A 13,351-nucleotide genomic window follows, 5' to 3' on the forward strand; every position below is an offset into this window, starting at 1 on the left:
AAGGATTTAATTCAAATTTTGTCTTGTCAGTATAAAAAATATTTTTTAATATTCTACTTCTTTATTTGCCAATAGCAGATTCAAATATATTTACATTTTGAGGCACTATTTAAGAAAGAATTTATTCTTAATAGGATTTATATTATTTCATTGAGTAAATCCACTTTCAGTAAGAAGAAATAAGCATTGCACTCCAGAGAAGAGCGAAATAATAATTAACATGAAACATCAAGGTCTATATATTGCTGATATCGTGAAACAACACACTCAATTGGAAACACAATAAGAAAATATCCTAACAAAATAACAACACCTTTTATTGACTGGTAAATTGTAAATATAAATTTTTCTTGTCTTCTAGACAAATGAAAAATGATATAATTGAGTCAGACAATTACAGTGTGTTTAGTGCAGAATCAGAGATCGACTGAATGAACAAAACTTGCAAGAATATATTTCAGTAAAGAAACTATTCAATATCAAAAAAGAATATTCAAACAAGATTAAAAGTTTACACAAAAGGGTATTAATTATCATGCAGAATTTTGGCGAAGGGTACTTAAGTGATGATGTCCAATAGAATAATATCAAATGGTAAAAAGTACGTTTATCCTAATAAAAGATTGGACCCCAGTTACACCACAAAAACTTTGAAACACGGTGGAGGAAAAGTTTTGATGTTAGATTACTTTCCTTGGCATGTTATAGGACCATTAAAAAAATTATTAGTAAAATTTATAAATTATACAGATTTTTATGCATGATAATGATATGAAGTATGCATCCAAAATTGGTCAAAAGATAACAATGTTGAGATTCTGTATTGTCCAGCGTAAAGTCCGGATCTAAATACAATTGTAACTTGTGGAACGAGATATAGTCTGGATTAAACCACCAAAAATGATCACATGTAGATAAATTGTGGTTATTAATTGAAGAGTTGTGAAATTTCAAACAATTATTGTCGATGTTTCATTGGATCTTTACCTTACCATTTACAGTTGGTTATAACGAATGAAGGGCACCCAACAAAGTATTAGGCACATTTCGCATTCATATTGTTTAAGATTTAATTTTAAGTATAAATTATTTTAATTTAGGTATAAAATTATAAATATTTGAAAAAAATATATATATTTTAAATAAAATATAAAATATTTTGATTGCATTTAATAACGTTAGGATAGTAACGTGTGCTATTCCTCTAACCCCCTCTCCAAATTGATAAAATTAAAACGTTATTTTAAAACGGTTAGAAAAACCACATTTAATTTATTTAGATAAGAAATAGTTTCTAAAACAAGCATTATATTAGTAGGTTTTTAAACTAATAATTTCGGTCACGACCCACAATGTTGATTTGAATTTTAATTCTTTGACACGAAAATTTGCCTATAACAAATTGGAGTAATAAATATTTCATCATTTAATTTATTACGAACAACTTCGAGCGTCTAGTAATAAAAATTATACTGCTTATAGTTCATTGAACATATATTTACATTTACACAAGCAAAAGCAGCTAGTATATTAAATATTAGTGTTATAGTAAATCCCTAAAGTCGGTCAACGCAGACAACACAATCCACCAAACTAAATAAATAATCAATGGGTGGTCAAAACTAGTTGGAAAGACTTCATTGTTGAAACCAGTGCAGCGGCACAGGATATCAGGAAGTCGTTTGTGCGTGAAACAACTCTTCCGCCGAACCCGTCCTTCCCCTTTGCCTACCCTAAGCGCAGACCTGTTCCCTGCTCAGTTTTGGGAGATAAGCACAGCTGCCTAATATTCGGTAGGGGAGCGTGGAGAGAACGCACACCGAACCGTAGTGACTCAATATCGCGTACACGGAATATATTACCCGCGTTAGAGTTTAGGCTTTCGGTGGCGTGGCTTGACGGCGAATGCACCGCATTTTATCGAACATGTTCGGTTGTGTGTGAGGTGTATTATTTTTTCTAACTGTTCGGAGTGATTCAGTTGATATCGGTGAGCGTGCATGGCACATGTGTGAGATTATTTTTGATGTTGTAAACATATCGCTTTTTTAATGTTCACTTACTTACATAAACAGTTATACAAATAAATTCGTGAATCAATTTAATTTTATGATAAGGAATTGCTTGAAATAAATTAAATAAATATCAAAATTTTTGTTTAAAATTAAATTAATCATATAATTTAATTTTGTGTTTTAAAATATCAACAATATATATTTATTTATGTATTATATTATTTGAGGAACACATTTTTGATGTATTCTTATAAGAATTTTATGTCAAAATTCTTATAAGAATACATGTATTTTGAAATATTAAATTACCACTGCAAATTTAGCAAGAAGATAAAATTCTAAAGTTAATAACAAAAACAAACATCACAAAACGCACAAACAGCACTTGTTCATGTATGTTTACACTTTAAAAACTTAATTTTGATTAATTAAGCAATCGACTAAAATTCCATTTAATGATACTAGTCAAAATAACAATTACGGTCAATTTTATTTAAATTAAGAACCAACACAGACATTTTTCTGATACCATGTGCTCCCAGTACACGTGGAATGGAATTCCGTCCGAATCGAAGTTGGACTCTTGATCGAGTTAAATAAGTGGTAAATTATCCACTCGGAGAGGCGTAGAGATAAAAATAACACTTCAACACCTTGAGTATTTTTATAAACCATTATTATTCTAAACATAGATGGGGAACACCCCGTACTATAAGAATAATAATGGGTAATAGGTGCTCATTAAACGAAATGTATGAGTTAAACTAATTGACTTTATTTTTTAACTGGTTTTTAAGGTCCGTATAATATTTTATTCTGTTAACTATTTATTTATTTATAGGTTTCTTAGAATTGCAATTTATTTTTATGTGGATAAACACTTTTACAATATTGACGGTTTCTAGTTCTAGTAAACAACGTTGGACGAAGTAAAAACGGTTTAATGAGGAAAACATTTTGAGGTTTAAGATTTTATATTGCAATTGTTCACATCTTCATAATTTCCAGTCCCTAACTAAATTGAAAGATTCATCTAAATACAATATAATTGAAAGTCATATGAGCTGACAATTGTTTTAAAATATCTGTAGTAATCACAATTCAATTTTAAGCTTTCAACAATAATTCCAGGTGAATTGTGACATACCACACAAATTTCAATAAAGTTAGTCATAACTTAGTAACATTTAATGAAAATAATTTCATGTGGTTATTATGATTTAACTAAAGACATCAAGAAGATTTTAATCAAATTTGATTGATATATAAACCACACAAATTTCAATAAAATTAGTCATAACTTAGTAACATTTAATGAATTTAATAAATTCTTGTAGTTATAATGATTTATCCATAGAAGTCAAGATGATTTTAAATAAATTTGATTACTATAATTTAATTATGACTTCTCAAAAGATATTTGTCTTAGAATTAAGACTAAATAAATTAAATTGTTGCTTATTCTAACAAATGGTTAATAAATCTTTGAACTATGTAATTTAACCTTCTTATTGATTCTTATTGATTGATTGATATTTGATTTTCTGGAGGTTGACAATGAATTTTTTACAATTTCCAGACCTTAATTAAAACAAAAAATTGTTTAATTCTAAGATAATTGTAAAACTTATGAGCTGACAATTGTTTTGACATTTTTATAGTAATCACAATCCAATTTTAGGCTTCCAATAATAATTCCATCAGAATTGTACCATACCACATAAATTTCAATAGTTAGTCATAAGTTAGGAACATTTAATGAAAATAAATTGTTGTTGTTATAATGATTTATACAAATAAATGCTTCATTTCTTCTGAAATCTGCTTAGATTTTAGTTAAATTTAATCAATATTAATTAATAAACTATGCAATTTGACCTTCTTATTGACACTAGGTTTTTTGGTGATTGGCAATGAAATTCTTCACAATTTCCAGACCTTAATTTAAACAAAAAATTTGTTTAATTCTGAGATAATTGTCTAAGATAAGTCTTATGACCTGACAATTATATTATTTTGAAATTTCTATGGTAATTACAATCCAATTTTAGGCTCCCAACAATAATTCCAACAGAATTGTAACATACCACACAAATTTCAATAGAGTTAGTCATCAAAAATTACAAATCAAGAAGACTCTAGTTAAATTTGAATAATATAATTTAATTGTGACTTCTCATAAGATATTGTCCTAGAATTGGGACAAAATAAATTAAATTTTTGCTCACCATAATAAATGATTAATAAATCTTTTGACTATGCAATTTGATCTTTTTATTGACACCAAATTTTCTAGTGGTTGCGTATGAAATCTTAATTAAAACTAAAGACTTATCTAATTGTAAGGTAAAGTCTTATGAGCTGACGATTGTTTTGAAATTTCTATAGTAATCAGACTCCAATTTTAAGCTCTCTAAAATAATTCCAGTAGAACTGCAGCATATTAAATTACTGCTTACTCAAACAAATGATTAATAAACCTATTAACTAAGCAATTTGACCTTCTTATTGACACCAAATTTTCTGGTGGTTGACGATGAAATGCATATTGAATCCATTAATGGAATAAATGAAGCGTTTATGTAAATAACATTACTACTTACAGCCACATTACAAGAGCAAAACACGTTTTAACATATATTTATTTTTAATTGTTCTGGTATGTGACCATATTTTGTCATAAAACCTCGCCCAGTTTGCAAAACTAAATTCCCTTCGGTTGCGACACTTCGGCTAATTACTCGATTTTACCTTGGAAGCAGGAATTTTTGAAAAAAATAATGAAATTAATATTTGATTTATACAATGTCACTTTAGACAACACGCAACCTCAACCCAAAAAAAATTAAATCCACAGGCCATGACGAGCATCAACTTAAGGAACGGAGGGTCCGCGTTGACGGTGGAGAACGGGGAAGCGGACAAAATCGAATTGGATCCCCTGCAAACCGATCCCGACAAAAGGACGAGATTCCAAGTGAACAGGGTGCACAGCATGAGTCAGAATGACGTCGATAGGGACGCTTTGACAATCGACTTGAGGTCGAATGACGAGAACACCGACGATGACGATCTGCATTCTGTCAATGACAGGACCAGGCTCAATTCCGAATATGGCAAAAGTTTTAGGTAAAATAAAACAAGAACTAAGACTCTAACTGAATAGAATTTACAATACTTCTTATTATTTAAATCTATTTTCTGTCATTTCTTCCCTTAGACACCTTACAAGAGAAGCTTTGCCCAGGTTGGACAATTACAGGAACATCCTGTCCATTCAGGCTGTAAATCGACCTACTCTAGACGAATTACACAACGCCACGCTTCCAGCTAAGGTAAAAAATTAAGATAACTGCGTTAAGTATAGATTATTGATAAAATAAACATTTATCTGACACGGAAAAATCAACTAAAAATAATAATTCAACAATATTTAATTTACAGGAGCAATGCGGGTTAATTACGAACAAAACGTGTTTTCAAAACTTCGATAAAAGCTTAATTACAAAATTCAATCAACCATAATGAACTTATTACTCAATAACGCCCATAAGCGCTTCTGGTCTGATGGTAATTGAAGAAACTCTCTAATGTCATAACTTCAAAAATAAAAATGTTTAATTAAATAGTGACAAATTCAGCTAAACTATTCCCTTAAAATGACAAAAACTAATATACTGAACATTAAAATCAACAATATCTTATTTTAAACATATTTTATTTGTCAAGATTTGAAGAGGGATATAATTAACACTTTAAGATAGAGAACATGTGTTTCAACATTTACCAATGCATTACAACAATGATAACATAAACGTTGGTTTATGATTAACTGTAACATAAATAAATACCCTACGGAGAAACTACGTAATTCGTAAATAGAATTATGACGTAGCTGCGATTTTTTTTAAAGCTTTAGTAAACTCTGTGAGATGCATCCGGAAATAATTAGTTCACACGTTAAAATACCACCGAATTATTTCCAGTGGGATGTAATTAACATCAAATGAATGAATCATTATTGTTGTGTGTTAAATGTAATTGGTCCTTTTATTGAACTATTTTTTTAATTCGAAGTAGTGAGTAACAAGTTCACATATGCTGCTCGAGGTTAATTAATCATTAACTTACCTCTTAATTAAGGCGGCAATTATTTAATAAGGAAAACTGGCTTTTTGTGGGTAGTGCAATTGATACAGGAAAATTTCCTTGCTCAAGTGGCATTTATTATGTTAATGAAATATTCATTAAGTCAACCTTTTCTGACTTGTCCAGTTACAAACGAAAACGTGATTTGCTTAATGTCAAAGTTTAAAAATTGATTTTGATTTAGCCTCCTTTGTAACGTAAATTAATCCAAGAAGTCGTTTTACACCTAGACTAATTAAAACGTTCCAGAGCTATAAAACGAATTTATTGCGATTCCTTGAACTTGAAGGTTATCTCTTTTTCACTGTTCAAGCAGATTAGACACCTGATACAGTTGGTGTGTCTATTTGCAGAATTGCCTTTGAGCTTATGTCAGCACACACGTCACACAACAACTTCAATTCATCAACGTAATGGAAAACCACAATTTTCGATGTATTTTATCAGTGTCTTGGACAACTCTAAAAAATTGTTTAGTACTTTTCCCAAATTATCAGGTTTCTGTTTTGATTGATTACAGAGTCAGCCTCCAGCTACATCTTTAAACGGGAAAGCATTGACGGAAGGACAAGTAAAATTTGGATGGATCCAAGGTGTTTTAGTAAGATGTCTTTTGAACATCTGGGGTGTCATGCTCTTCCTGCGTTTGACGTGGGTCGTAGCACAAGCTGGAGTAGGTACGTGCGATAAGTACTCAAATACGTACCTTTAAAGTCCGTGCAATTAGTTGATACAAACAAAATTTTATTATCCGAACAATGGTCACTTAAAGTGATTAAAATTGATTTTCTACGGGAAAAATTCTAATGGTACTGTTTATCAATATGTTTATGTTCCTATTTGTAATTTTGCATCAAAGTACATCTTGCAATAACAAACTTGCTTCAATAATAGAAAATGGTTCACCTTGGACCAATATAGCCGTAATTACAGTTCAATTTGTGTACTAAATAATGCTTATATTACGACGTAAAAAATTTCAGGCCAGTCAATCCTTATAATTGTGACAGCCACAATCGTGACATGTATAACATCCCTCTCGATGTCCGCCATAAGTACAAACGGTGTTATAAAGGGCGGTGGGTATTTATTAAGACGGTGGCGTATTGGGAATAATTTGGATTATTTTCAGGGGGAACGTACTATATGATTTCAAGAAGTTTAGGTCCAGAATTCGGCGGGTCAATCGGCCTGATATTTTCTCTTGCCAACGCGGTCGCATGCGCCATGTACGTGGTGGGTTTCTGTGAATCACTCACGGATCTCTTGAAGACCTTCGATCTGAAAATCATCGATGCTGGCGTGCACGACATAAGGATTATCGGGTGCATCACCCTTGTCCTCTTAACTGTCATCGTGGTGGTGGGCATGGAGTGGGAAGCCAAAGTAATATTGTTTATTTGAAAATGTTACCCGTTTAATAAATATGAATTGTTCCAGACACAAATAGGGTTGCTTGTAATTTTACTTATTGCCATATTTGACTATATAATAGGAAGCTTGATTGGACCAAGAACTGAACTGGCTAAAGCTAGAGGATTTGTAGGGTATAATTGTAAGTCCAACATACATCAATGGTAATTACACATAAATTACTTAATTAATTTTAGCAACAATATTTAAAAACAATTTTTACGCCGACTACAGAAAATCTGAAGGCGTCAATCACGATTTCTTCAGCGTGTTCTCTGTATTCTTTCCTGCTGCCACTGGCATGCTGGCTGGCGCCAATATATCCGGTGATTTAAAGGTTAGTCACCTTTACCAAATCCGCATGAATAAATTATAATTTATCAATTCCAGGACCCTCAAGTCGCCATACCTAAAGGAACCTTATTATCAATTCTGATAACGACAATATCGTACATCATTATGGTCATAATTGCTGGATTTTGCGTTGTTAGAGACGCCTCAGGAAACATAGAGGATTATATTAACGGTTCAATCCCAGAATGTCCTCCAGGAACTTGCGCATACGGACTCCACAACAGTTTCCAAGTAAATGCGCAAATATTAAGTCAAATGCAACTTGTTTAAATGAATTACTTTGCAGGTGGTCGAATTAGTAGCTTGGGTGGGACCATTAATTTACGCCGGATGTTTTGCTGCGACTTTGTCGTCTGCTCTGGCATCCCTAGTGTCAGCCCCTAAAGTTTTCCAAGCTCTTTGCAAAGATAAACTGTACCCTAAAATCCACTGGTTCGCCAAAGGCTATGGACAAAACAATGAGCCCATACGGGGGTACATTTTGACATTTGTTATTGCTACGGCGTTTATTTTAGTGGGTACGGTCAAAACCCACTTTTATATCATTTAAATAAAACTAAAATAATTGTTCGTTATAGGTGAGCTAAATTTAATAGCACCACTCATCTCAAACTTCTTCTTGGCCGCCTACACTCTGATAAACTTCTCCACGTTCCACGCCTCCTTAGCTAAGCCTGTTGGTTGGAGACCAACCTTCAAAGTATACAATCGGAATAAGTATTTTTATAAAAAGTATTGTTAGTTGTGTTTCAGTACTACAACATGTGGCTGAGTTTGCTGGGTTCCATCATGTGTTTAATGGTCATGTTTTTAATATCTTGGTGGACTGCTCTTTTGACATTCGCAGCCGTCCTTGCTCTGTACCTTATCGTTTCGTATAGAAAACCAAGTAAGTAATTTTTATAAACACAGTTAATTTAATTAACACTTTAAATGTTGTAGATGTTAATTGGGGTTCAACAACACAAGCTCAGATCTACAAAAACGCCCTACAAGCCGTACATCAGCTGAATAACGTAGAGGAACATGTCAAGAACTACAGACCGCAGATTTTGGTGCTGTCGGGTATGCCGAGTGCACGACCTGCCCTTATTGATTTCGCCAATTTGTTGACCAAAAATTTATCTATGCTGGTTTGCGGACACATCAACACCGTACGCATTTGACAAAAAAATTAGCAATTGCCCCCTTGATAAAATCATATTTTAGGTGAACGTGAATCAAAGGATCAGAAACGTCTTAAACTATAAGGCTCAGGGCTGGTTCAAAGCTCACAGGATAAAGGCGTTTTACACGCAAGTTGACGGTGTCAGTTTCCAAGAGGGCTGCACTGCTCTTTTGAAGGCCTGCGGCGTCGGTAAACTTAAACCTAACATCCTTCTCATGGGTTATAAATCGGATTGGCAAAAATGCTCGTACGAAGACTTGCTTGATTATTTTGAAGTTTTACAGTAAGAAATCTTCAATATTATAAATTGAAGGTCTTCTATCATCTTTAATAAATTTTTAGCAATGCCTTTGATTTACACTTGGGCGTGGGTATTCTAAGGCTACAGCAAGGATTTGAAACAACAATTAATGTTATGGAAGAAAGTAAAAGCACAGAATTCCTACCGAGGAATAAGTCTTACAGTCAAATGTCTGAAGGTACAAAGAATTAAATGGTTATTGGAATGATGTAAACATTATTTTTTTTAGCCAGTGACTACAGCGACCAAGGAAGTACGCCGGGAACTCCTTTGACTAAAACTAAGGAGGTGATCAGCACCCAGCCTAACGCCGAAGATGAGGTGAAAAAAGCCAAGTCCGTCACCGAATCCGAAACAATCTTTGAAGAACAAAGTGAACCGTTGAAAGACAAGATCACAAACTTTTTCCAGAGGAAACACAAACGAGGAGGAACCATCGACGTGTGGTGGTTGTACGACGATGGAGGTAAGTTTTAACCACTTAATTTGGACAAAATTAAAATAGTTAATTTACAGGTTTGACTTTGTTACTTCCATACATTATGAGCACTAGAAGAAACTGGACCAATTGCAAGTTGCGCATTTTCGCATTGTCCAACAAAAGAGCCGAACTAGAATTGGAGCACCGAAACATGGCCAGCCTTTTAGCCAAGTTCCGGATAGACTACTCTGACTTGCAGGTCGTTTCCGACATCACCAACAAGGCTCAAGAAAGTACTCAACAATATTTCGACAACCTGATTTCGACGTTCAGAGAACGAAGGGACGACTCAGATTCAAATACAGGTAAGTCATCTTTTGAACTCTCGTACAATTATACGATAAACTAATTTTACAGAATACATTTCGGATTCCGAGTTACTGTCGATGAAGGACAAGTCCAACCGTCACATGCGATTGAGGGAATTGTTGCTGCAACATTCCAGCGAGGCCAATTTGGTTGTTATGACCCTTCCAATGCCCAGAAAAAATATAGTGTCGGCGCCGTTGTATCTAGCTTGGTTGGAATTACTAACCAAGGATATGCCTCCTATTTTGTTGGTGCGGGGAAACCAAACATCGGTTTTAACATTTTATTCTTAAGTTGTTACTTAATTTCTCTGCACTTTTGTTTAATTTATTGGTATGGTTTTGTTTGGTCAATAAGTCACAAATAATCCACAGTTTGTTCTCTATAAATTTAAAAAAATTTTTTGAGCAGGCAAAAGTATATTTGTGTAAATGATGAATTTAATTGACGTCAACACACTGTCTATGTTTTAATATCAAGTAAATAGTGTATATTTGAAACCATTTAAATGTAATTCTACCTCAATATAAATACCTTTTGTGGAGGCACTGTCAATTATAAATATAAAACTTCCATTGTCAAGGTTCAACCAAATTAAATATACACAAACGTAATACCGCACTTAAATTTAATTTTATTAGAATACAACCTCCAAGGTTGAGTATTGTTTTTTAGTATTGAATTGATTGTGTAATTCAATCTATAATATATGTATTGTAGTCTAAAAAATGTGACATACACATAATTGTACATATTATTATTCATATAATAGTAAGAATGAATTTGTAATATATATTTTTTTATTGGGTACTTTTTATTAATCATTTTGTACACAAAACTGTATTTTTGCAGTATGGTAATATATGTAAAGCAACAAATAAATCATGAAATAAATCAATAGATTCTTTATTGAAGAATATCAACAAAAACTGTACAAAAAACATTCATCCTCTACTCAATGTAAAAATACAACACAAAGCGTGTATCAGCAGCATCTACTTCCACAGGGTGATAATCTTGCTACATTATTGTATGCGTGATTTTGATTCTGCTATTTCTTTAGCTTCAAGCCATGCCTCTTCTTGCCTAACTTTTGTTGTCTCGCCTTGTACATGTGAGACATCAGTACATACGAGGCGGGAATCATACCGATGAGCAAATACAATCTCAAAATTGTGGGTACGTGAAATGTGAAATTTAAGGCGTTCGGCATCGATATAGACCATTTTCCGCTGTTTTCAATGAAAATTAAATTCCTGAAAATGATAACGGACTCGCATATGAAACCAATGGGGTACAAAAAAATCCACGCCGTGTAACGCAGCCACGTTAGCAACCCATTTTCCTTTTTATGCAGTTGCGACATGTAGTAAGGATATCTGAAAAACTGTACTTTAACAAATTGTGTAGATGTTAATATGATGTTACCTGATTATTTCGATGGCAGACCAGGTGAGTATTAAATAAAATACCACTGGCATATTTTGAATCCTAGGTTCCTTTTCAATCATAAAGAACAGCACCAAAAATCTTCCAGTCACCTGCATAAATGGCATAAACACTCCACCCTTGACATACCCAAACATAGGGTGCATGACTTCCAAAAACTGCAGTAGCTGCAAGAACATAATTGCAGGTCCAACTGCTTCATATGATCCCACATGGCTTTGGAAGCCATCCCTTGAAAATCTTATACACAGAACCACCACTATATACATGTACCCCACATACATTAACAGATTGTAAAGTGTCAGATACACTTTCTTGAAATCCTCTAAAATAACAACTGTTGTGAGTATCTCATATTTTAGTGACTAGTCTGATGTTACCTTTCCTGTATCCAATTTCTTGTTTTTGCAGCTCATCATATAAATAAGGATAATCCTCCTTAATATCCCTCATTTCCTCATCAAGAACATCTTCTTCACTCTGCCACCGGTCAAAATCAATCTTTAACCAAGCAGGTTTTGTGGGTTGTGCTGTCAGTCTTGGCCACCATCCCTTACCAGCTTTGTTAATTGTGAAATCCACCTTGTTGCCAGTCACTTTATATATACATTCCTGTGTAAATTCATGTTATAAATTAGGACTTTTTCTACTCAAGGTACTTACTTCAGTGTCAACATCAAATTGGAAATCTAATGAGAAAGCATACTGTTTCATACCATGTGCACCTTGACCCTTGGAAGCGAATTTTAAGTTACGTTTCTCTAATTTTACATTTACATCCTAAAATGTACAAATTTTATGCTTGTGTTGTGTGGTAATGTTTATAAATTACCTCGGCGTCTTTCAAATCAATTTTCAGGAACAGGTTCTTTTCGTTTTGGGCCCAGTAGACAAAAGGGCTTAGCACAGTCATTATTTACTATTTACTTAAATGATTTCGATTTGTTTCCTAAGGTTATGTCAGTCGGTAATGTTATTGATAAACGTTAACGCAACCTATGTGACGTTACGTAATATGAGTTGCCTATAATAGATCAATGAAATGCTGTTTTTAAATTATAAAATCACATTTTAATTTACTTAAGAAAACTATTGTATATTCATTTTAATATAACTAAATATTTTAAAATAATTTTTATAATAGATAAATTACTGCTAATAAAAGTGAAAAGAATACTATAAATAATAGTTGTATTTTAAAATAAAATATATCGTTACTGCATCAATTACCTCGCAATTTTCTACATTTTATTTCATACATTTACGCTTATTAAGTTTTTATCTGCTTTTTAATTGATAATTAAATGGCAAACAGAAAAATTGTCACGTTACCTTTAGTGAAACACTTTATTATACAAAATGAAAACGATATGATTCGTTTAATCATAATATGGTGTAATGCGTCTTTCTTTGAAGAGAGAAAGTCGAATTTACACGGAAAATATCCTTAGTTAATAACCAGAAAATGGTTGCGTACAATAACGAATCAATTAAATAATGAGACAAGAATAAAGAATGAGATTATAAAACCAATTAATTATTTGTACCTTTAAGGAAGTAAGATATACAAAAGCTCCTAGTTTTTGTTATATTAGTTAATAATTGCACAAACATATTAATTAATTTATTATATAGGATGTGCTATAGGTTCTGTAACATTTAACATATGATTTTTTTTAATGAACATGCGTCCGATTCATTTTAAAAAATTT

The 13,351-nt window shown here is 32.6% G+C and overlaps 2 protein-coding genes across 2 annotated transcripts; one reads left to right on the forward strand and one right to left on the reverse strand.

Annotated features, from left to right (window-relative positions):
- Positions 1-1,549: 1,549 nt before the first annotated feature.
- Positions 1,550-11,084, forward strand: LOC109598522 (bumetanide-sensitive sodium-(potassium)-chloride cotransporter). The gene is made up of 18 exons (XM_020014435.2): positions 1,550-1,990; positions 4,873-5,144; positions 5,236-5,350; positions 6,685-6,841; positions 7,148-7,243; positions 7,297-7,550; positions 7,605-7,719; positions 7,775-7,914; positions 7,968-8,162; positions 8,218-8,449; positions 8,510-8,631; positions 8,685-8,820; positions 8,874-9,085; positions 9,141-9,382; positions 9,442-9,578; positions 9,630-9,866; positions 9,917-10,186; positions 10,239-11,084. The coding sequence occupies exons 2-18, from the start codon at positions 4,876-4,878 to the stop codon at positions 10,481-10,483; spliced, it is 3,174 nt and encodes a 1,057-aa protein (XP_019869994.2). The 5' UTR covers positions 1,550-1,990; positions 4,873-4,875; the 3' UTR covers positions 10,484-11,084.
- On the reverse strand, positions 11,081-12,616 carry LOC109598524 (very-long-chain (3R)-3-hydroxyacyl-CoA dehydratase). Its single transcript, XM_020014436.2, has 5 exons — positions 12,472-12,616; positions 12,303-12,419; positions 12,020-12,251; positions 11,619-11,964; positions 11,081-11,569 (listed from the first exon to the last, which is right to left on the reverse strand). The coding sequence occupies exons 1-5, from the start codon at positions 12,550-12,552 to the stop codon at positions 11,242-11,244; spliced, it is 1,104 nt and encodes a 367-aa protein (XP_019869995.1). The 5' UTR covers positions 12,553-12,616; the 3' UTR covers positions 11,081-11,241.
- Between the last annotated feature and the right edge of the window lie 735 nt (positions 12,617-13,351).

This window comes from Aethina tumida, chromosome 3 (assembly GCF_024364675.1).
Source record: "Aethina tumida isolate Nest 87 chromosome 3, icAetTumi1.1, whole genome shotgun sequence".
NCBI classification, from domain to species: domain Eukaryota; kingdom Metazoa; phylum Arthropoda; class Insecta; order Coleoptera; family Nitidulidae; genus Aethina; species Aethina tumida.